Source organism: Eulemur rufifrons, chromosome 2 (genome assembly GCF_041146395.1).
Source record: "Eulemur rufifrons isolate Redbay chromosome 2, OSU_ERuf_1, whole genome shotgun sequence".
NCBI lineage: Eukaryota > Metazoa > Chordata > Mammalia > Primates > Lemuridae > Eulemur > Eulemur rufifrons.
Window position 1 is genome coordinate 17,150,359 of NC_090984.1, and position 23,664 is coordinate 17,174,022.

Below are 23,664 nucleotides of genomic sequence, written 5' to 3' on the forward strand. Positions count from 1 at the left end.
GTGCGGCGGTGTCGCTTGGTCGCGGCGGCTGCGGTTGGCGGCGGCGGCTGCGCGGGCTGAGGGCGGCGGGCGGGGGTCCGCGGCTGGCGCGGCGCGAGCGGGGACAGGCGGCTCGCGGGCGGCGGCGAGGGGGCGCCGGCCCGGGCGAGGGCCGAGGGCCGAGGCAGGCGGCGGCCGAGGCGGTCCGGCCGGGCCGGGGCGGGGGGCGGCGGCGGGGGCGGCCGGCGGCTGCCGCGGCCGGGACGATGACTCTGGAGTCCATGATGGCGTGTTGCCTGAGCGACGAGGTGAAGGAATCCAAGCGCATCAACGCCGAGATCGAGAAACAGCTGCGGCGGGACAAGCGCGACGCGCGGCGCGAGCTCAAGCTGCTGCTGCTCGGTGAGTGCGGCCGCCGGGCCTGGCGCGCGTCCCTCCGGGCCCGGGTCCTGCGGGGTCAGCCCTGCCTGTCCTGCGGGGTCCTGCTAGGTCAGCCCCTGCCTGCGCTGCAGGGTCCTGCAGGGTCAGCCCTCTTGTGCTGCGGGGTCCTGCGGGGGCAGCCCTGCCTGTGCTGCGGGGTCCTTTGGGGTCAGCCCCTGTGTGTGCTGCGGGGTCCTGCGGGGTCAGCCCCTGCCTGTGCTGCGGGGTCCTGCGGTGTCAGCCTTGTCTGTGTTGCCGGATCCTGCGGGGTCTGCCTCTTCCTGTGTGGCGGGGTCTTGCGGGGTCCACCCCCGCCTGTGCTGCGGGGTTCTGCGGGGCCCTGCAGGGTCAGCCCTGCCTGTGCTGCCCGGTCTTGCGGGGCCCTGCGGGGTCAGCCCATGCCTGTGCTGCTGGGTCCTGCGGGGTCAGCCCCTGCCTGTGCTGTCCATGTCGGGCCCAAGGGTCCCTCTGTGGTCAGCCTCTGTCTCTACTGTCCAGGTCAGGCCTCTGGGACCCTCCAGGGTCAGCCCCTGCCTGTGCTGTCCATGTTGGCCTCCGGGGTCAGCCCCTTTGGGGTCAGCCCCTGCCTCTACTGACCAGATTGAGCTTCCAGATCCCTCTGGGGTCAGCCCCTGATTTCCGCTGTCTATGTTGGGCCCCCAGGACCCTTCAGGATCTGCCCTGTGCCCCTGCTCAAGGGACGGCCCCTTCACGCACAGGGGCAGGCTCTCTGACCTTACCCCACCAGGTGTCCCCCTCACCCTAGTGTCTCTTCAGAGTCAGACCTTTGCGCTGTAATCCATAAGACCCACTCACCCCTCACCTCCCAGGGTCCTGCCCTGACTCTTTCTGCCCGGTGGAGCCTTGTTCCCTCCATGCAGAGCCTGTTTCCCTCCAAAGATTCCTCTGTCCCCCCCCACCATTCCCTTCAGGGCCGTCCCCACGTCTCCCCTCCCTCTCCAGTGGAACACACCCTGTGGGAGGGACAGTCTTTCCTCCCTTGGGGTTTCTGTTTAGCCGGAGGCCCACGCGGGGTTGACGCCTGAGGGAGCCTTTGCAAGTTGTCAGCACTGGCCGAGTCCTCAGCCTTTCCCCAGGCTGCTTTCCTTAGCTCCTCAGTGGGAGCCGGGGTCCGGCCCTCCTTGGGAGCAGCCCCCATGTCCTGGCTCCTCTTGCCCGGCCCGGAGCAAGTTCACATGTGAGCCTCCGTCTTCCCAAGGCACACCTGTTGCAAGGAGCTGGGCGGCAGAGTGTTGTTACCCTAAATAAGGGCCCTGCAGTGGTTTACAAAACAGAAGCCCTTGCACTGCCCCTCCCCTCCCCTCCTGAGCTCCTGGACTGGCTCCTGGCCTGCGGACAAGGTGGAAAATGAGGGGCTGTTCCAGAAGGGGTGCACCTGAGGAGGATCTGGTGTCAGTTCGCCTTTGGGAGGTGGCAGGTCATGGCGGGGAGCATGTTGCCTCTCCGCTTGTGACCCTCCCGGAGCCCTCCACGCCCCGGGTCAGAGAGGCGCCCGGGATGAAATGCCTTCCTGTCTTACTTCCAAACTTGTGTTCTGATTTACCCAAAGGCTCGAAAACAGGCCATCTTTCCAGGAGAGACAAGTAGGCAGAGTGGTAACCTCAAAGTTCGGGGAGATTTGGTGGTGGGGCCCGAGTGGTGGTACTTTGGAGGACAAGGTGGCCCTGGATGGCTTTTGCAGAGGGTGGTAGACTTTATTTTGGAGTGGTGTCATAAGGATATTACCAGATAGCTTTGCCCTGTGGCTCTGTGACCTCCAGACCCCCCTGCCACCTTCCCTGAGGCAACCCAGGCTTCTGTGCCTGCACTTTGGACTTGAGGGTGACACAGGTTTCAAAGACACGGATGGGCTCCTGCATCTGCTGCCATGGCTTGGAGCAGGTCTGAAAGTGACGTGGCCCATCCCATAAGCCTTTGTCTGGTGCCCACCTGTGGCCAGGTGGTGTTGGCTGCAGCAGTAATTGTGTCTGCAGTCCCACCCCTCCCCCACAGTGTGACCCTAGAAGTCACCCTCCACCCTATAAAATGGGGGTCGTGCACCTGTCTATGGAAGTTGTTGTGACGTTCAAGGCATGGCAGGGCAGGTCCAAGGTGAAGGCTTATAAGACCCAAGGAGAACAGGTTTAAATGCAACACAGAGGACCAGGGACCTGCCTTGGGATTGGAAGGGCTTCACAGAGGAGGTGACTGTGGTCTGAACCCTGAGGCATTGGGAGCCAGGGAACCCTGTGGGAGCGCGATGCAACAGACCCTCAGAAAACTTCCCATCTAAGCAAACTTGCATCCCAGGTGGAGGACTGCTTGCGGGGAGGTCCAGGGCTGGGGTGCCAGGGCGCAGGGGAGGGGACCTCTGCCCAGCTCCCACTTGCTGGTAGGACTCATTCCGTTTGCCCAGTAAGCCAGCCTGAGCGTGCGACTGTCCGTGTTTTGCAGGGAGCAGATTGAGAGTGGGACTGAGATTCTGGCCAGGGAGGCTGCAGCTGGGCTGCAGCAGGTGGTTAACGTGCCTGCCTTGGATGATGTACTTGGGTACCTCTGAGTGGAGGCCACCACGTCCGTCCCCTGTGCAGCAGGGCCAGGCGAGCTGGAGTTCGCTTTTCTCCGGAGTTCCTTCCTCCCCTGCCCCTTAGCAGTGGGGGCTCCAACCCGCTGGCCCCGCCACGGCTCCCATGCAGAGTTGTGAAGGTGGGGCCTGCTGTCACCCCGCTGGGCATCTGGGGCATGGGATTGTCTCGTTTCTGTGGGTGTTTCTGGCATCTTCCCTCTAGTCTCGGGAATCAGGTGGGGCATGTTCTGGGAAAATGTCTCGTCCACTCGGTGGTGTCTATGCTGTCTCCCTTGGGCTGCACGTGACCTCTGAGGTTGGTCAGCCTGGAGGGGACTTTTAATGCCTCCTATGAGGGGTGCGGGGAGTGGCCCCGAGGAAGTCCTAGAGCTGCACTCGGTGCCCTGGCTCCTGTGCTACCTCTGCCACTCTGTGTGAAAGTTTGCTTTCGTCCTCTGGGGTGGGGCCATCCTGGGCACTGCAGGGTGCTGAGCAGTGTCCCTGCCTCGACCCACCCCATGCAGGGAGAGCCCCTCCAGTGTGACAACCACAGATGTCCCCAGATATCACCCAGTGTCCCCTGCAGGCAAATTGCCCCCTGCAAGAATCCTTGCCACATGGCCGTATGTGACGCAGTATGCTCACACAGCAAAGCTGGTGGGCAGGCAGTGGAATTATTTTGCCAGAAATTTACTTGAGTGCTCATAGAGTGAATATTTTTGTTTGGACGGTCACGGCTGTGCCTCTGAGAATTCAATGCTCAGTGTACATGTGAACGTGTGCACATATATTCGGTTTTAGTCGCTGATACTCTAGGCTTGTCCTTATTGGCATTTGTGTCGATGATAGTGACAGCTGTCGATAGGACCCGGAGTGACGAGCACGTACTGTGTGTTTAGCGCACTGGCGGTTCCAGCCTCCTTGCAGGGCATGTCGCTGCCACCTTCTTGGGGTCCTTCCTGGGCATTGCGAGCTCTCCCGGGAGGACCCTGTGGGGCTGCAGTCCCAGCTAGGAGTTCCTGGAGCCGGTTTCCCGCAAGCCCGATGGGCCCTGCCTTCCCAGTGCAGCCCATGGCCGTGGTGTCTCTGTCTCGGCAGGAATCCACCAGGGAGGCCCCTCAGCCGCTCCTCACGGCAGGGTTAGAGCGGGGAGGTGGAGGGCTTCCGTGGGAATGCCTGTTGCCGGAGCCTGGGCTTGCTAGCAGGGCCCAGCCGGAGTGGCTCTGGGCTTTCTAAATAAAGCAGGCTGGTTGGTTCCGGAGGCTTCCTGTCCGGCCTGCACCAGCCTCACAGAGCAGTGACAGGCTGGGATCTGGCGTGGGGTGTGGCGGCCCCACGGGAAGGGCTGGGCGTGCCTCCCAGCGTCGGGCGGCGCGGAGCGTGGCCTCTGGCGCCTGGCAGGGTGGCTGTGCTGTGTCCCAGAAGACTGTGGGAGCAGGAAGCGTCCTTGGATGGCCTCGTCCAACCTTGATTCCCTGGGCTGGAGTCCGGGCTGGGGAGACACAGAGGCTCAGCCCAGGACATGTTCTTACCTCCTTAATGTTTACACTTAATTAATTGTTATTGATGCATTTTGCCGAAGGGTCTGCTTTCTCAGGGCGCAGCCCCGGAAGTGCTGCAGACATCTGTTGGCAGGCGTGCAGAATTGCTGTTGGGCCTCCTGCACCCTCAGTTTCCCCGTCTGCCCAGGAGGGTGCAGGGCCACACCTCCCCTGCGCCACGCGGCCTGCAGGGCCCGGCACCTGAACTGATTCCCTGGGAAAAAGACAGTTTGTGCCGTGACGAGTCGCGTCAAGTGCAATTGGGTTTCCCTTCCCGCCACGGCCGCGTCTCCATGGGCTCTGAGGTCCTCGGGGACTTGTCCTCCCCGTGCCTCCTGCTGGCCCTGCTGGCACTGCGGTGAGGGGGGAAGGGCTTCCCCGCCAACATGTAACCACAGAAGGTTTCACTTTCTGATTTTTGCGGTGGAGCCCTTCTCCTTCTGGGATGAGGACACTCAGCAGGACGTCCAGGCCCATGCCAAGAAGTCTGGACAGATCTTGGTGAGGTGGGAGGTGGCTTTCAGGCCTGCTTGTCGCTTCCCTGCAGCCAAGTGGGTCCCCTGCAGGGCAGTTGTTTCCCAACCGTGTACCAGGGCAGTGAGCCCTGGTGGCCTGCCGGCCAGGGCGACAGACAGCACAGGCGTGTCTGGGGCAGACACTGGACTGCTCACAGACCGGAGACGGGGGGAGGGTGTTTGTGCAGCCGCCACCAAACACGTGTGGTTCCTGCCCCAGCCCTGCCTTTGCCCCAGGAGCCTCCTGCCAGCCGCTGGGTCTGTCCTGCGTCGGGCACCTGGCGGCTCGCTGGGCTGTCTGGAACTGGCCGCCTGGATGCAGACCTGGGCTGGTCACCTGGGCCTGGCCACACCCCCCACCAGGGTGTCTCCTGCAGTCCCCTACTGCCGTCTGCCCCTGGGCCAGAAGACTCCCATCACTGGCTTCTCTGATGCTGGTGACCTCTGGTCCAGCAACACCCATGGCCGCCAGGTGCCCAAGCGCAGTGGACAGAACGTCCCCAGGGCCTGGGAACGTTGTGGTGTCAGGGTCAGGTGTGTGGGCTGGGGAGACAGGTTCAGAACCCACCACTGCCACTTGTAGCTGTGGGACTTCAGGTCCGTGCTTTAGTGTCCTCAGGGGGCAGTGGGGTCGAGGACCCAGCCATGGCCCACGTCCAGCCCCACGTGGCACCTGGTGCTCCTTGAGAACCTGTTCCCCGCAGAGTCCCTCCCTGGGGTCTGGGGTCAGCTCACTGGGCACCTTGAGCGGGTTTCCCAGGCTCTGTGCCCCAGATGTTTGGGGAGGGGTGTCCCGGGCACTGCAGGTGCTGAGCAGGATCCCTGCCTCCCCCTGCCCATGCCAGGAGCAGCCCCCAGTGTAGCGACCACAAACGTCCTCAGACATCACCCGGTGTCTGCTGGAGACAGAGCCGCTCCAGTTGAGGACCGCTGACCCATGTCTCTCATGAGCCCCCTACCTGTCTTGTGGCTATTGGTCAGCTCTGTGTCCTCTGTCCCCTGCCCCACTGCATGTGGCCCCGAGCCCTGCAGGCCTCAGAGGTGCTTGTTGAGTGACTGTCATTGGCTGCTTGAAGTAAGGCCACCCAGGACAGTGAGGGGAGTAACCTGGCACTCCTGACGCCCCACAAGCTTGCTGGTGAGCACGAGGGCTCACTGCTCAGCGGGGGGGGGAGGGGAGGAGCTCTATTTCCATGGGCAGGTGGGGCCCCTGGGACAATGGCTCGCTCCTTCCAGGTCCCTCCTGCAACCTGGGGTGCTCCGTGCCAGCCAGCGTGGGCGTGGGGGGCGGGGCGTGCTCTGGAGCGAGAACTTGGGCGGGTTGTTGTGTCTCTCCAAGCCTCAGTTTCCTCATCTGTCGAATGGGAGAGACTCCCCCTCCCCCCCATAGGACCGTGGGCAGAGCAGATGAGAGGCGCGTGCTCCGTGCAGGGTGGGCGCTCGCAAGCAGAGGAAGCTGCTTTGTCCTCCCGCCGCTGCTCTTCCTGCGGGCTCCCTCGCGCACCTTCTCCCTGAATGGCTGCCGGAACAACCCTGGGGGGCGCCCCCTCGGTGGCATCTACCCAGGGACCCTGGGCTCAGAAGGCGCCGGGCTGGTTCCGGAGGCAGGTGTCTGCCTGCGGTAGCTCCAGGGCTGGTGCCCCACACACCGTCCGCCTCCCACCTGCGGTTTCTCTTCTGTCCTGTGAAAATGGCTGTGACTTTGTAGGACTCTGGCAAGGGTCACTGGGGTGTGATGGAGGTGGAAGCACTTTGTCATTGCTGCTAGCGGTGTCCACACTGGCAGGCGGTGGTGTCCTCAGCCCCTGATTGGGATTTCCCCTGATTGGGACTTCCTCGTCCTGTGGGGTCTCGGGGGCGGCCTTCAGGCTGGCTGTTCTGTCCCTTTCCTGACCCCTAGGCCTGGTGTGGCCCTCGTGCCGTGGTGCTGGGTGAACACTGGGGGGGGGTGGACCCCAGCAAACAGCCCTTCCTCCCTCTGCACTGGTTGGCTCCACCCCGGGCCTGTTGGCCAGCAGAGCCCTCGTTGCAGGCCCCCCGTTTGAAGGAGAGGCGGGTCCGGCATGCGCCCTGGCTGGCCCTCCCCCACTGGCCATCTCATCCAGCCTCATGGGTGACAGTTATTGAGCTGGCAGGTAGGTCTGTCACTGTCCCTCAGGTGGACGCCCATGCGCCCATGGCTGGGTTAGACTGTGGGGTCTGGCTAGCTCTCAGGGGGCTTCGCTTCAGAGAGGGCTGTGGCAAGACCCCAGCATGTGGGGACGAGGGCTTGAAAAACATGAATGACACCAACCTAATCTGGTGGGGACAGCCACTGCCACCTTGGGTCAGTCTACACAGAGACCTCAGATGTGACAAGGCAGCGTGGCCCTGTGGCTGCTGAGAGGCAGTTAGTGTCTGTACCTTCGAGGCACCTGGGGAGGGGTCCCCCCCTCCCCCCAACCCTGCAGCAGACTTTGCCACCGGCACAGAGATAAGATTACGGTGCCGAGTCCAGAGGCCATCTTACCTCTGTCCCTGGCTGTCACAGCCCCTGTGGGGCAGTGAGTCTCGGGCCTCCTTCTTGTACCTTAGCAGTTCAGGCACCCATGGGTGCACTTCGGGGCTGACGCTGGCTGAGAAGCGCGTCTTCCTGCTGCCTGCGTGGGGGAGCAGGGCAGACGGGCGTCTTGGGCTGGCGGGAACAGCCAGTGAAGCCAGGAGACCCAAGTCTGTTCAGGCCCAGCAGTTAGCCGCTGTGTGACCTCATGAAGGTTGCTTGACCTTTCTGTGCCTCAGTTTCCCTAGGAGTCAAGCAGGCACTGTAGTGTTTACCTCCCGGAGCTGGCAAGAGGCTGTCTGTGAAGCTGGCCCCAGGCCTGGGCCTCACCCTCTGTCCTCAGTGGCAGGAGGTTCGCCCCCTCCCCTTCCCCCGCCTGCCTCGGGTCTTGCACCTGTTGGCACAGCTCGAGGTCAGCATGCTGTCTCCAGGCTGTGCTTCCAGGAGCTGAGATCACATGCACACGTGCACGCGTGCAGCCTGCACCAACCTGCCTTCTCACTGTCGCTGAGGAGCGGTTAGCAGAGTCCTGTGGGTGGGGCGAGCGGCCCTGGCTGTGCTCCCGGCTTGTGCTCCCGCCTGGGCCTCCCCATGGGCCTGGCCAGTTCCTGACCCACATCCCCCAGTCTCGGGCACTGCAGCCGGGACACAGCCTGGAGCCCTGGGCTTCTGGGCCCTGACTCACGTTCTGGTCCTAGATCTTGTCCCCACTCTGCTCCCAAGGCCATTGGTACCTCGAGTCTCTGAGCAGTGTCAGATGAGCCCTGCTTGTCCCTGCTCCAGACCTTGTCCCTTTCCTTCCCTTTTCCTCTCCTACATTTCGGGGACATTTGCCAGGAGCTGGGCACGGACGGATTCCTCCCAGGTGGCCTTCGTAGATCTTGGCCACTGGTTGAGACGGGGACAGTGGTTTTCTCATTCTCAACAGGCTTTCATTTCCCTTCCCTGGGAGTTAGTCCGTCTGCAGGAGCACCAGTCAGACTCAACCCTCCTGGCGTGTGCGCCCTACAGGTGCCAGCCCACCTGTCCCGTGCCCCCCTGGACCTGCCAGGCCATGAGGTGGGCACAGTGGTCTCGGGGGGCCAGGCACCTTGCTTGCGGTTGTGTGGGGACCTCCCTGAGACCCAAGCTGCCCAGGGGTGGGAGCCGTGGGCCCTGTTCTCAGAGGAGCCAGGGCTGGTGACAGAAGGCAAGTGGGCCTGGTGGACACAGGGAACGCAGGGCTCCAGAGGGAGCCGGCATCCGGTCCATTCAGAAAATGTTTTTGCGGCGTCTTCTGTGTGCCAAGCCTGGGTAGGGGCTGGGGACGTGGCGTGCGGGGCAGTCAGAGTCCCGCACTCAGGGAGCCACACGGCAGCGCGCAGATGTGCAGGGAGCGCCACACCCCGCAGCGGAGACAGCGCAGTGTCGTCCTGGAGAAGAGACCGCACCGTGGGAGTGCCGGGCACTTCCTGACACCAGGCATCTGGGCTTTGCAGCCGGAGTTCCCGCGGCTGGGGAGGGAGGCCGGTGGGGGTGGTTTCTATTTAATGTGGAGCTGAGCGAGGCACATAGCCGCGGGCGCCCACGACCACGGCTCCCGGAGAGTCTGAGCTCATCACGCTCCCGGCCGCAGCGGGAGGCAGGACACCTGCGGAAGTGGACTGCGTGTCCCCCGCTGGACCCGGAGCTGGGCGAGGTTCCCGGGGAGGGCTGGGGCAGGCTCCACACTGCCTCCTCGCCTGCGCAGGTGCGTGCGGCCGCCACCACGGGTGAGGCAGGGTGGCTACGCCACGCCCAGCCTGTCCCTGACCCCGGCCACCACCAGTAAGCCCTCCATCTCCAAAACGTTGTCAGCTTGGGCCGCAGCGACAGCAGCACAGCTGGTGGCTTGTGAGCAGTGCTGGAGGCCGGAAGTCCTGACCAGGCGCTGCAGGCTCCGAGGGCCGCTTCCTGGTTCTTTGACAGCGCTGCTCGAGGTTCCTCGTGTGGGACAGGGGGCAGGGAGCCCTTCGCGAGGGCTCTGGCCTGACCTTAGCACCTCCCCAGGGACTCCCCTCCTGAGGCCACTGCCTTGGGGTTGAGGGTTTCAGCATGAGAATTTGGGGGGACAGCAGTCATTCAGGAGTGTTCACAGTGGAGCCACCAGGGATGGAGCCCTTTCGTTTTCCCGGTCAGGACGGCCCCTGCAGATTGATCGTGGTGGTGCACGAGTCAGCGCCCCCCGTCTGCACTGCTGGGCAGGTTCCCTGGTAACTCCGTGGCCGTCTGTGTGGCTGTCCGGCTGTGGGATGGCCTCCGGCTGCTTCTGCTTTTGCCTGTTGTGAACAACGCTGCTGTGCTCTCCACGTTCAGGTGTGGGGGGACGCGGGTGTTTGAGGAATTTGTGGGTCCAGGGTGGCCTGGGCCCTGGGGTGTGCTGGGCAGGGGTGGGGCAGGATGCTGTGGACAGTCCGGAGCGAGGCCACATCTCGAGTGTGTCGCATGTTGCTTTGAGGGCTGGGCAGCCGGTGAGGATTTGGGAGGTGAGGGGTCTTATGGGGGGGTTGGCTGAGGCCAGGTCAGGCGGAGACATGGAGGACTGAGGCCTGAACTCTGGCTGTGCTGGGGGCGGGAGCGAGGCCTCCGCTGACCAGGATCCCAGGCCATCAGGCTCCAGGGTGGGACATGAGGTCCTGGGCAGGACCCAGGCACCTGGAGACCTGAGGTGTGGTGTGTGGGGACTGCCGCGTCCTAGCCCCACGGCACCGTGTGGCAGGATGTGGCAGCAGCTGAGCTGGCTCCCGGAGACGGGGTGACTTGGAAGGAAGGCTGGGCCAACGCACCTGAAAAGACACACCTGGGTCCCGGTGCTGGGCTCGGGTGCCACCCAGAGCCTCACGGTGGCCGGAAGCCCAGGGCCAGCTGGGCTTGGCTCTGCTTCCAGTGGCCAGGGGTTCTTGCTGGCCTCCTGTCTCCCACCACAGCCTCTCCTGGCCTTGGTGGGTAATGCTCCTTGCTTAGTCACCCAGGGTACACGGGACACAGGTGGCTTCCACACAGCTGGGGTGTTGTACATGGATTAACGTGCAGCTGCCCGGCTGTGCACGGCTGGATGTGTTCATGTGGGCATGTGTGTGCACGCATGTCCATAGGTGCTTGCATATATGTACATGTGTGCAAAGTGCATATCTGTGCCAAGTGTGCACATGTATGCTTGCATGCATGCACATGTGTATGCATGTGTGCGTGTGTGAATGCGTGTGTGTGCGTGAGTGCATGGGGGCCTTGCTGAGTCAGGGCTGTGGTTTTCATTTTTGCCTTCATTAGAAAAACCCAAAGCAGCAGGACCAGGCCAGGTCTGTTCTCGTCTGGGTAGTGATCTGTGGCTTTTAGATTCCTTCACGGCTGTCTTGGTCTTCCTAGCATCCTGTGAGGCTGCGAGCCTTGCTTCTCTGTTTTATAACTTAGGCGTTTGCAGCCAGCCCAAGGGACCTCGTGCTTTGGGTGCAGAGTTACCAAGGGGTGGCGCCCTCCGGCCGGAGCATGGGCCCGTCTGCTTCCTGCCGACCTGCTGGTCCCGCACCTGTTTGCTGTTTCCAGGTGGGCCGCCCTTCCACACAGACCGGCGGGCAGCCATCTCTTGTAACAGCATTTTGTTAAAAATAATGTCTTACCCAGGGGTGATTCTGCCACTGCAGGGGACACTGGGCGACATCTGGGGACATTTATGGTTGTCACAACTGGGGATGCTCCTGGCATGGAGTGGGTGGAGGCAGGGACGCTGCTAAGCGCCCTTCAGGGCCCAGGGTTCCTGATCCAGCCGCACTGTCAGTGGCGCTGAGGACCCCTGGTTTAGAGTCGCGTTTCCTCCCTGCCGCCGCCTGTCTCTGCAGAGCACGGTGAGGGGAGAGGGTACGTGGGTCACTTGGGAGACGGCGGCGTCGCAGGTGCACCACTTGCCCGCCCTGCGCCGGAATCGGTGGGCTTGGCCCCTTGTAGAGTCTGTGGCGAGGTGAGTTGAGGAAGGACAGGTGGGGGGAGGGGCCGATTACTACCTGATGGCAGAATGGAAGTCAGATTGTGTTTATTCCATGAAGGATTTGAGGTGGGTGAAGAAAGTTCTGGGAAGAGGCAGCTCTGCCAGGGCTCCCAATGTGTGGTGTGTGTGGTGTTCAGTGACACAGGCGTCCCCTGAGAGAGCTCACGGGTCAGCCACTGGGCGCCGTCAAGTGCCTCCTGAAGGCAGGACCGTGTGTGGCTGCCGTGGGGCGCACAGGACCATTCTCCGCTCCAGGCTGCCGGGGCCCTGCGCCAGGCACCTGTGCCAAGGCTTCTGCAGGCAGCACGGGGGAAAGTACGGGAAGGAGGGCTGTGTGCTGGCTGAGGGGATTTCTGGAGCAGAGGCCTGAGGGGAACTGAGCTGGAGTCGGCCACGCGGGCACCTTCGCGTGGCTGTGATTGGGACAGCATCACGCACACAGGGCGCAGGGCAGCAAGTGGTGACGGGGAGCCTGGAGAAGTGGTCTGGGGGCACGGCTTGGGGCTTGAGTTTGCAGACAACGGGGGCCTGACAGGTGGGGAGTTGAGGCAGCTTTTCTTAGAAGTCAGATGTTATCTATTGCTGTGTAATGAGGTCACCCCAGAACGTAGCAAGTTGAAATAATAGTCACTTATTATTTCGTGTAGTTTCTTTTCTTTTTTTTTTTTTGTTGAGACAGAGTCTCACTTTGTTGCCCAGGCTAGAGTGAGTGCCGTGGCGTCAGCTTAGCTCACAGCAACCTCAGACTCCTCGGCTTAAGCGATCCTACTGCCTCAGCCTCCCGAGTAGCTGGGACTACAGGCATGCGCCACTATGCCCGGCTAATTTTTTTTTTTCTATATAGATTTTTAGTTGTCCATATAATGTCTTTCTATTTTTAGTAGAGACGGGGTCTCGCTCTTGCTCAGGCTGGTCTCGAACTCCTGACCTCGAGCGATCCACCCGCCTCGGCCTCCCAGAGTGCTAGGATTACAGGCGTGAGCCACCACACCCGGCCTATTTCGTGTAGTTTCTGACGGTCAGGGGTCTGGGAGCACTTTGCTAGGTGGTCCTGGATTTGGGTCTCAGAGATTGTAGTGAAGGCAGGGTGTGGTGGCGCACACATGCAGTCCCAGCTACTCGGGGGGCTGGGGCAAGAGGATCGCTGGAGCCCAGGAGTCGGGGGCTACAGTGGGCTATGATGACAACTCTGCACTCCAGCCTGGGCAACAGAGCAAGACTCTGCCTCAAAAAAATTAAAAATAAAAAGAAATTAAGAAAGAAGAAATGGTGGTCAAGATACCTACAAGGGCTGCCTCATCTGAAGGCTTGGGTGGCGCTGGAGGAGCCGCTTCCTGAGTGGGTGCTTGTGTGGCTGCTGGTGGGAGCCTCAGTCCCCTCCCACGCAGGCCTCTCCACGCAGCTGCTCGAGCTTCCTTCCAACATGGCGGCCAGCTAGCTCAGCGCGAGGGATCCCAGAGAGCCAGGAGGAAGCTGCAGCGCCTTTATGACCTAGTCTTGGAGGTGACACAGTGTCGCTGCTGTCATATTCTCTTCATTGGAAGCAGGTCACTCAGTCCAGCCCAGGCTCAAGGGGAGAGGATTAGGAAGGGAGGAGCATCAGAGACTTGGGGACATGTTTGGGATATGTTGGTGGTTTCTCCAGCCTGACTTGCTCACCCTTCTGTTCTTCTGAGGCAGCAAGAGCCTCCATCTCTGAGAGAGGTGGTGGCATTAGCAAGGTGACAACGGACACAAGGAAAGCCCCGTGAGGTGGCCGTGTCACCCTTTCACTTGTACAGGAAGAAATGGAGATGGGGGGGGGTTCAGGGACGTGCTCCGGGCCACCCGTGGCGTGTGTGGTGGTCCTGGGTGACCCCAGGCCACAGCAGCAGGATAGAGAGGGGAGAGCCGCGTGGTGCCAGTGCCAGGGGCTGGCGTGGCTGTGGGCCACAGGGCAGGGCTCGGGAGCGGGAGGGTGGGGACCTGGTGCATTCGTCCTAGGAGGTCGCATTGAGCGCCCACTGTCTCCTCAGGCCCTGGCCCTCCTGGGGTGCTTGTCAAAGTGTGTGGTGTTGGGCGGGGCTGCATGTTCCGAGCAGGGGTACCGCCTGGGCTCTGATGTCGATACCAAACTCTCAGGCTCCAGGAAAACTTCTCGTGGGGACCAACGGGGCTCGGGTGGAAAGGGCCCCGCGGGGCTGAGGTCCGTGTTGGGAGAGCGTGTGCGGGACAGGGATGGCAGCAGGCCCCTTGGGCGGTGTGGCGGGGCTCGGGGCCCTGCGGAGGGTTCCGAGGCTCCCGGCTGCGTCCTCACTGCGCCCCCCCCGCCCCCAGGCACGGGTGAGAGCGGCAAGAGCACGTTCATCAAGCAGATGCGCATCATCCACGGAGCCGGCTACTCGGAGGAGGACAAGCGGGGCTTCACCAAGCTGGTCTACCAGAACATCTTCACCGCCATGCAGGCCATGATCCGCGCCATGGAGACGCTGAAGATCCTGTACAAGTACGAGCAGAACAAGGTGAGCCTGCGTCCTCTCCCATCGTGGGCATGCAGGTAGCCGCCTCCTCCTCCAGTGCCGGGTGGCGTCTGTGATGGGTGCTCTGAGTGGGGTCCCACGGCTTCCCTCCCCCAGCTGTGGGCGCCCCTGTGTTGCAGTGGGGGAAACTGAGGCCCACCCTCGGGAGTGAGCTCCCGTGTCCCCTCCGCAGCCCACCAGGCACTGTGTACCCCGCATCGGCCCTCACGGTGACCGTGGATTGGTGCTTCCCCTCCTGTGTTTCTAATGACACCATACCGAGGTATCATTCATTCCACGCAGTTCACCCTTTTACAGTGAGTGATTCAGCAGGTTTTGATGTACTCACGGTTGCGCAGCCATCACCACTAATTCTAGGCATTCCATTACCCCGAAAAGAAGCCCCGTCCCCATCAGCAGTCACTCCCCATCCCCTCCCCCAGCCCCTGATGACCACGTCCCGTCTCTGTGGGTCTGCCTATTCTGGACACTTCACATAAATGGAGTCTCACACTGTGTGTCCTTCTGTGTCTGGCGTCTCTCGCTGTGCATGATGTCCTCAAGGTCCATCCACGCTGTAGCCCGTGTCAGAGCCTCGTTCCGTTTGTGGCTTAGTGATGTCCCACGCGTGGAAAGTCCTGGTTGTGTGTGTCCGCTCTCCTGCTGGTGGACGCTGGGGTTGATTCCACTTTTGGCTGCTGGGAGCAGAGCTGCAGTGACTGTGGCACACACGTGTCCGTGTGGACGTGTGTCCGTTTTCCTCGGGTGCACCTGGGAGTGGGGTTGCTGGGGTCTGCCCTTCTGAGATATGCCAGGCTGTCACCCAGCAGCTGCCCTGGGCACAGCCTGCCAGCTGTGCCCCGCCAGCACCTGCTGGTGGCCTCCCTCGGTCCTTGCAGCTGAGGGACTGTGCACTTAGCTTTAGTAGATCTGTTTTCAGGGACCTATAACTCTCAACCCTGGAGATTTGGCCTGGGCTCCCACTTGGCATGGAACTCTGTAGTTATCCAAATATGGTTCGAATTAATCCATTTACTTTAGGGCTCGAGGTCAATCAGCCGGATTCTGACACGTCTCTGGTTTGGGCCTCCTGCCCTCACCCCAGCCCTGATCCTCAGCCCCCCCAGGCCTGGCGTTGAGCTGGGGGCCTGGCCGTGCTGGGTGCGAGGCAGCGTGCACGGGCCGTGTGGTCTCCTGCCCGCTGGGCCCTGGCTTGCTGCCCGCTCTGTTCTCTGTGACCTCTCTGGGAGTCCGGGTTCCTGTTTGGCCCCAGATGTCATCAGGGTCTGAAACCGGGGCCTGTGAACCTCAGTGCAGTTTTGCTGGCACGTGCCCGCTTGTTGGCACGTCGTCCGTGGCTAGTTGTGCTGCAAGGGTACAGCTGTGTGGTCGAGACAGTCCCTGTGGCCCGCAGAGCTGATCTGGAAGTATCCAGTCCGTGGGATTTTCTGGGAATGGCATTTTGTGTCCGAGTCCCCCAGGTGCCTGTTCCTGCCCAGATTGGAGGCCAGGGGCGTCGGGGTGGGAGCGGTGCTCAGAAGGGGATGATTGAGGTCTCCGTGGCCGGGGAGGCCAGGGGAGCCAGGCCAGGACTCCCTTGTCCCCTCCCCGATCCCCAGCCAAGCTGCGGCCGGCTGTGTCAGCCTGAGCGCCTTGAGGACGGGCACGCGGTGCAGCGGAGGAGGAACCAGCCGTCTCCCCAGTGTCTACCCCTGAGTAGTGTGTGTGCCTGTCTGCATGTCGTCCTTCTTCCTTTGTGACAGGGCAGATGGCGGCTGGGCCTCAGTATCCCTGCCTCGACTGCAAACCTGGGCTCTGATGCCCCCACTGCCCGGGGCCGTGTGAGGGTCCAGCCACTTCGCATGCGGGGTGTCGTGTATGTTGGGCACTGCTGTTTCGGGGCTGCTCACATCCTTAGTCCCGAGTGCGGCACCTGCCCCTAATGGCATTTAATACGTACTCGTTGGACAGAAGAGTGAAGCCACCTTGGGCAGGAAACCAGCCCTGGAGTCGCACGGTCTGGCCGTCGGTTGCCGGCTGGGCCACCAGGTAGCAGCGCTGCGGCGCGGACTCAGCTGCCTGCCTCCCACTGTCTGTGCCCGCGGCAGGTTCACCCCACACCTGGCGCTGCCACCCTCTGTTCTGCTGTCGGGGTTGGGGCCGAGGTCCCCTCTGCTGGGTCATCCTTCGTTTGGTCTCTGAGGAGCACACTTGTTCATGCCTGTGGCGGTTTCCAATCGCCTTGTCCCCCTGGCCCCACATTCGGGAAGTAGAAGGAGAAGCTGTCCTCACGGAGCTGCTTCACTGTGGATTTTGCTTTGGGGACCTTGTCGGGAGGAACTGTCCCTAGCAGTCGGCCTTGGCCTTTCTGACACACCTTCCCTCCCAGCGGGAGCCAGTGACTGCAACCGTGCAGTCGGCACAAAGGCCACTCGGGCTGAGACCTGGCCGCGGGCCTGGCATGTGTTTCCCATGGCCCTGGGCGCGTGGGGAGCAGCCCCGCCTGGCCAGACCCCCAGCGAGCTCTCGGCCCCTCCTCCCGCCCTCGCAGGCCAACGCGCTCCTGATCCGGGAGGTGGACGTGGAGAAGGTGACGACGTTTGAGCATCAGTACGTCAACGCCATCAAGACCCTGTGGAATGACCCCGGCATCCAGGAGTGCTACGACCGGAGGCGGGAGTACCAGCTCTCGGACTCCGCCAAGTAGTGAGTACTGCCCTCCTGCCTGTGGGGGACGCCCCAGCCGTCTTGCTGGACAGAGCAGGTGCCCGTGACAGGACATTCCAGCCTCTGTGCACCTGGCCCTGCCACCCCTCCCGGGGTCCTGAGCTCCCAGGCACCCCTGGTGTCGGAAGCCAGCATGTGGCTGGGGGGCGGCCAGACCCGTGGTCCTCTAGGAGGGCTGGTGGGATGAGGGGTGGACACAGCCCAGCCTGTCTCAGTCCTGCCCGCTGCATGTCCCCCAGGGCAACGTCACCACCAGTGAGCAGGGTTCTCTTGACATCCTGGCCTGGGATAAGGGGGTGACGTGTGCTTTAGTGGGTGACTGGGGCCGCGACTGCATGCTGAGGTCCAGTGGCAAGGCTGTCCCCTGCTGCCCATTTTCCCTGTGTTTCCTCCTCTGGGAGCTTGTGGCAGAGCCCGGGGGGGCCCGAGGAGACAGGATGACTGAGTGTCCTGTGGGGTCCTGGATGGGCCCCGGGGCAGGATAGGGCATGAAGGGAAACCGAGGAAGCCCGATTGAAGTGTGGGCCTCGGTTAACACATTGTGTAGATGCTGCTTCATTGATTGTGCACATACCACGCCCGTGTGCCATGCGAGCAGCGGGAACCCCGTGCCTGTGAGGACTGAGTATTTGTAACTTTCTGTAAATGTAAAACTACTCTTGGCCGGGCACAGTGGCCCACGCCTGTAATCCCAGCACCCTGGGAGGCCGAGGCGGGAGGATCGCTTCAGGCCAGAAGTTGGAGGCTGCAGTGAGCTTGATGACATCACTGCACTCCAGCCTGGGTGACAGAGCAGGACTCTGTCTCAGGGGGAAAAAAAAACTGTTCTAAAATAATATTAATAAGTTTATATAAAAGAAAGTCACCCCTCCAACCCACCCAGGCCTGTCTGTGGAAACCCCCCGAGCTGGGGACTGTCCGCCTTTGGGCAGCCCTAGTACAAGCTCCCAGAAACCAGCTGGCATCTGCGGCCCGGCAGCTTTTCTTGTTCTGGGTCGTTTCTGTTCCCCAAGACCCTGGGAACGAACCTGCTCCCTCTGGCCCGGGACAGGGGTTGGCAGCCCCCATCCCGACCCCGGGCCCACGCTTGCTCCGAGCACCCCCGGCTGCTTCAGACCCCCGTGCCTGGGTCCCTGCCCTCCCCGGCAGGCCGGCCTGACAGCCCTGCCCGCTGTGTCGTAGCTACCTGACGGACGTGGACCGCATTGCCACCTCGGGCTACCTGCCCAGCCAGCAGGACGTGCTGCGGGTGCGCGTGCCCACCACGGGCATCATCGAGTACCCTTTCGACCTGGAGAACATCATCTTCAGGTGCGTCCCCCGAACCCGGCTCCTGGGGCGGGCGGGGGTGGTGGCAGAAGGCTCACTGGTGTTCAGGGAGTGTGTGACCCAGGAGAGGAGATAAAATTCATCAGTAAGTGACTGTCATCCGGGCACATGCAGGAAAGGAGCAGTAGGGACTTGGGGGCCTGGCCACGGGCCCTCCCGGGAGGAGCCGTCCCTGAGGACACAGCCCCACCCGCGTGTTCTCCCCCCAACGTGAAGTCTCCAGCTGCGGGGTCACGGCTCGTCCAGAGCTGCTGAATGCCAGGGCCAAGTGCACGCGTGGCCTGGGGCTGCCGTGACAAAGCAGCACAGACTGGGTGACATAAACGATGGCACTTAGTATCCCAGTTCCGGAGGCTGGGAGTCTGAGGTCAAGCAGTGCGTAGGGCTGGGCCCTGCTGAGACTGTGAGGGAGGGTCTGTCCCAGGCCCCTCCCAGCTTCTGGTGGCGGCCAGAAGGAACATCTTAGTGTTCCTCGGCCTGTGGAAGCGTCACCCCGGCCTCTGCCTGCGTCTTCACGGGGGTTCTTCCGTGTGCCTGTCTGCTGTCTGTGTCCAGACCAGGACAGCAGTCGTGTCGGATTTGGGGCCGACCCTAGTCCAGCTCACGGCTCAGGGTGCCCCTCACCCTGCCTCAGCCTGGGCCTTCTGTGTCCTCTGTCAGGAATATCCCGTCCCCTCCCTGAGCCAGGCCGGTGTGTCACTTCCTTCCCAACGTCTTTCCCGGCCCCGAGTGCTGGGTGCAGGGCTGTATCGTGGGCCCCACGCCACTACCACTGTCGTCGCCCTAGGACTGAGCTCGTGGCCCAGGGCCCCAGCTGGAGGCATCAATGGGGACACGATTGCCCCAGTGCACGAGAGGAGGAGCCTGGCCCCTCGGGCGGAGACGAGGCGCTGGGGGCCTGGGTCTCAGCCCCGTGCTGGCTGTGGCGTGCTGGGGAGGCCTCGTGGTTCAAGAAGGCTGTGGCCCCTGGGCCATCGGCACTGATGGTCCCTCCCGACTGGCTGCGGCTGCTGCTGTGGCCTGGCATCTGGGCACCGGCCTTGGCTGGTCACTGCCGGGTCTCTTAGAGTCACCCGGCACGTCTACCATCCACCTGTGCTTGCCGGACTCTGCTCTGCAGACCCCGGCCGGGCAGATCCCACCACGCGCTGTGGCCCGGGCAGCCCTGCTGCTCTGCGCATGGGGCACCGTGGGTTTCTGTCCCGGCCCGGGGCCTGAGGGGCGCTCTCCCTCTCTGCCCTTGTGTTCTTTCAAGAAGAACGCAGAGTCTTCCCTCTTTGTAGAAAACTTGGGAGATTCACAGGTAGAAAGAAGAGAATCTCCCACTGTGAGCCTGTCTTCCCCATGCACCACCTCGGAGCTCATAAGCTTTTGCTCGCCCTGCGTTTCCGCACCTGAGATGATTCCTTGCCGTGTGGGACGGGAAATGCTGCGACCTCCTCTTCCCGCTGGGTGTACGGGTGACGGGTTGGCCCTCTGCAGCCGCCGGCCCTTCACAGCCGCGGCCCGTGGGTCCTGCGATCCATCCGTGGCTCTGAACAGAGCGACTCTGCGGTGCCCAGTTTTCCTCTAGTCCATGGTGCTGCGGCGAACAGCTGTGCCCGTCACCCTGTGGAGGGAGAGGTCTTCTGCCCTCAGGGGATGTCAGGCTCAGGATGGGGGTCCCAGGTGGCCTCCCAGGTCCTTGCTTCATGTCACCACCCAGAATCCACTGGGATTCTGTCCCTATACACCTGCCACTAACACCTGCTCCCTGGGGTCCGTGGTCTCAGGATTCCGTGGAGGGGCTGGAGAGGCAGGGAGGCCATGCCCCCCGCTCACGGAGGGAATTCTTGCCTGGCTCCCACTGACATCCAGCCGTCTCCGGCGGGAAGGGCTCGTTGGGTGCCGCCAGGGCTGTGGGCGGGCCGCCGTGGCTGAGTCCTCTGTGGTGCTCTGTCCTTTCAGGATGGTGGACGTTGGAGGACAGAGGTCGGAGCGAAGGAAGTGGATCCACTGCTTTGAGAACGTGACATCCATCATGTTTCTCGTAGCCCTCAGCGAATATGACCAAGTCCTCGTGGAGTCGGACAATGAGGTGGGCGAGCAGGGTGAACTTGGGGAGCCAGCCCTTCCTCTGCAGGGTCCCGCCCCTGCGTCAGGGATGTGCTGAGGCTGGGCCGGGCCCTGGTGGAGAGGTGCAGAGGTGGAGGGTGCAGGGGTGGAGTGTGTGAGTGGAGGGTGCAGGTGAAGGGTACAGGGGTGGCAGGTGCAGGTGCAGGGGTGGAGGGTACAGGGGTGGCAGGTGCAGGTGGAGGGTACAGGTGCAGGGGTGGAGGGTACAGGGGTGGCAGGTGCAGGTGGAGGGTGCAGGTGCAGGGGTGGAGGGGTGCCGGATAGAGGGCAGAAGGGTGCAGGGGTGCAGTGTCTGCGCCCGTGGACACCCTTTGAGGCTGCTGTCCTTCCACAGAACCGCATGGAGGAGAGCAAGGCGCTGTTCCGGACCATCATCACCTACCCCTGGTTCCAGAACTCCTCCGTCATCCTCTTCCTCAACAAGAAGGACCTGCTGGAGGACAAGATCCTCCACTCGCACCTGGTGGACTACTTCCCCGAGTTCGACGGTGCGGGGCGCTCCACGCGGGGTCAGGGGGCTCCCACGGGAGGGGCACACTGCCTCGCCCAGCTCCCGCCGGGCACCTGGAACCGGGCACTTCGACTTGTCCTCCCGTGATTCCCCTGCCCCCTGGGGTTGTGCTGGGACTGGGGTCTCCACACACTGGCCCCTCTGTGGGTCTGGGGACTTGGCCTGGGGAGGGTGTCACCTGGCCCTTACCGGTGTGGGTGTATTAGTGGTGTCGCCACTGAGGGCTGCTGTTGTGTCCACGTCTGGCCCCGGGCCCAGCGCTCCTCTGAGCCTGATCCTTCGAGTCTGACAGTGTCACCTTTGGGGGTGCCCTTGTTGGGAGCCTGTGTCCAGGCGCGTTATCGGGTCAGGCGGATGGCAGGTGGGGAGCAGCCCCCGCACTGGGGCCTGTCATCCGTGATCTCCGCAGCTCTGCCTGCAGCCTGAGCGCTGGAGAGGCTGGGCGGGCCCTGGGCGGCTGTTAGGGGAGGGGCGTGAGGGGACGGGGAAGGAGGTGGAAGCCCCAGCGACACCGCAGGGTGGGCAAGGCTGGGGGGCCGGGCTGGCGCGGGGGCGGGGTGGAGGCCAGGCGGGGACTGTAGTCAGATGGCCACGACAGGAGACCACAGCTCACCAGGACAGGGCGTCCTCGTGGCCAGTGCCCCGTTTTCAGAGCTGGGCCCACTGGCCAGTGGGCCCCCAGTAGGCGCCGGGCCGGGCCGGGTGGGGTGGGCCGAGGGCCGCGCTCACGCCTCGCTCACGCCTCGCTCAGCACAGCCCTCCCTGCCCGCAGGGCCCCAGCGGGACGCACAGGCCGCCCGGGAGTTCATCCTGAAGATGTTCGTGGACCTGAACCCCGACAGCGACAAGATCATCTACTCCCACTTCACCTGCGCCACCGACACGGAGAACATCCGCTTTGTGTTCGCGGCCGTGAAGGACACCATCCTGCAGCTGAACTTGAAGGAGTACAACCTGGTCTGACCCTGGGCGTGTGAGGCGACCCCTCTGCCGGCAGCCGCCCCTCCTGCGCGCCGCCCGCCCCGAGCCGGGCTCTGTCCACAGGAGGGGTGTTTTTTTTTTGTTTTTTTGTTTTTTTTTTTTTCATATTTTTAACAACTGGTTTTTATTTCACAGTATCAGGGGACGTACGTCTTTCTTTCTACACACCTCGCGCACCTTCGCACCTTTCCTCGGCGGCAAAGGCACCTTTTTCTGGCCATGATTCGTGGCTCGCTTTTTTCTAAAAAAAAGAAAATGAAAAAAAAGCCGAAACGGATGAAACATGTGTGCCCCGTGCTCCCTCGACTCCAGACCTCACCTGGCCTCACAGGTCACGCCCGCCCCGCTGCCCCGAGGCCCCATGGTGGCACCAGGCCACCCCGTGTTCACCCTCGGACACCGGGGTGTGTGTTCTGTCCCCCCCTTCTTTTCTCATTAGTCACGAGAGGCGTGGCGGGGACGCGGGGACTGACTTCCTGTCCTTGTTTTAAGTTATTGCTGTCCCGAGCGTCCCGCACCCTCACGACTGTACCCTGCTGTTGCTCACTGGACTCCAAGAAGAGGGGGTGGGGGGCTCCCCGGTTGCCCACCCTGGGAAGTGCCTAACCTTTTTTTTTTTCTTTTTTTCTTTTTTTTTCTTTTTTTTTTTTTTTTTTTTGAGGAAACATAGAGCATGCCTGGCTCCTCGGTCGAGTTGTCACGGGGCCAGGAGGGGTCCCCGTGCTGCAGCCGTGGGGTTTGGGGTCCTCCAGGCTGCCTTTCCAGGGCCAAAGTCCGGCCAGCTCGGGGCTCTCCTGGGGCCCTTGAGGGCCATGTGGCCACCTCCCTGGCTGGAGAGGGCCCCGTGGGAGCCCACACGGTCCCGTGTGGTCTGGGAGAAAGGCCACTGGGTGGGGGGCACCGCTGTTTGTTTTGTTCCATTTTGTGTCGTATGCAGTTTGGAAACCGTGAGGGTGGGGTGGGGACTTTTACAGAATATTCTCAGGTCTGTCCCCGAGAGGCAGGGAGGAGCGGACGCCAGCGGTTCCGTGCGTGGCCTCGTACCAAGCACTTGCTCCCGCTCCCGAGCCGCGTCCCCGGGAGGCGGGAAGCCAGCACTCGCACTTTGGCCTGTGGCTCGTGGAAGGCGGCGGCTGGCCCCCGGGCCCGGGTGGCTTCCAGGCCGGGCTGGCCACGGCCGCGCACTGAGCCACGCTCCCTGGTTCTCCCCGCGTGACTCTGGAGGCAGGGAATGGGGGGCTGTTTGCGGGGGAGAGGTGGCTTTTTCATCTGTTGTACACTGAACACTACAGCGTTTCCGTTTTGTTCTGTGGGTTTGGGGTTTTTTGCACAATCGTACCGGGAACAGATCGCCAGCGATGCCTTTGCCCCAACTGCGACGTTGGGACCCTGTGCGGCGGCTGCTGCTTTGGGCCGTTGACGCATTACAGAAACAACTCAAAAGTCGGCTGAGCCCAGCAAGCAGTTCTGGGCGCCCCTGTGTGCTTAGCCGCTCCCCGGGGGGCGTCGGCTGCAGTTGGGGCGGGGACAGGTGGGTGTGGGGCAGCCGCATTCCTGGTGGTCCGCCCTGCTGGGGCAGAGGGCGCCGCGGGGACCCCCAGCTTCCTCACGCCAGCTTCCCTCCTGTCCCTCCCCGAAGCCTCCTTTTTGTGCCACTTGCGTTTGTGCTGTAACCGCCCACAGCGGGGGCTGGGGCGGGCGGCCGTGCCCGGGGGTGGCCGCCGCGTCCATTGCTGGCAGTGGACCCGCCCCAGGGAGCTTGGGGTCCTCACAGAGTGGGCGTCTCGGCATCTCTGAAGGGTCCAGGTCACCAAACGGGACCTGGACTAGGCCTGAGGGCGGAGTCGCTCAGCACGCAGGCCTCGGGCAGCCCGAGCCGTCAGTGTTCGCCCTTCCGGAGAGGGGCCATGTGCCAAGGTCTCCAGAGCCCAGAGTGCCTGATC

At 62.8% G+C, this 23,664-nt stretch overlaps 1 protein-coding gene across 1 annotated transcript; it reads left to right on the forward strand.

The window, feature by feature from the left end:
• Positions 1–224: 224 nt before the first annotated feature.
• Positions 225–22,380, forward strand: GNA11 (G protein subunit alpha 11). Its single transcript, XM_069497643.1, has 7 exons — positions 225–381; positions 13,877–14,061; positions 16,610–16,764; positions 17,968–18,096; positions 20,062–20,191; positions 20,564–20,717; positions 21,513–22,380. Exons 1-7 carry the CDS (start codon positions 246–248, stop codon positions 21,701–21,703), a joined length of 1,080 nt encoding a protein of 359 aa, XP_069353744.1. The 5' UTR covers positions 225–245; the 3' UTR covers positions 21,704–22,380.
• Positions 22,381–23,664: the final 1,284 nt, after the last annotated feature.

Excerpts from the sequence above, each read along its gene's own strand:
- GNA11 (XM_069497643.1), top strand. The coding sequence starts at position 246 with ATGACTCTGGAGTCCATGATGGCGTGTTGCCTGAGCGACGAGGTGAAG. Across the intron at positions 14,062-16,609 it reads ACAAGTACGAGCAGAACAAG|GCCAACGCGCTCCTGATCCG; the intron begins GTGAGCCTGCGT and ends CCGCCCTCGCAG. Across the intron at positions 16,765-17,967 it reads CTCTCGGACTCCGCCAAGTA|CTACCTGACGGACGTGGACC; the intron begins GTGAGTACTGCC and ends GCTGTGTCGTAG.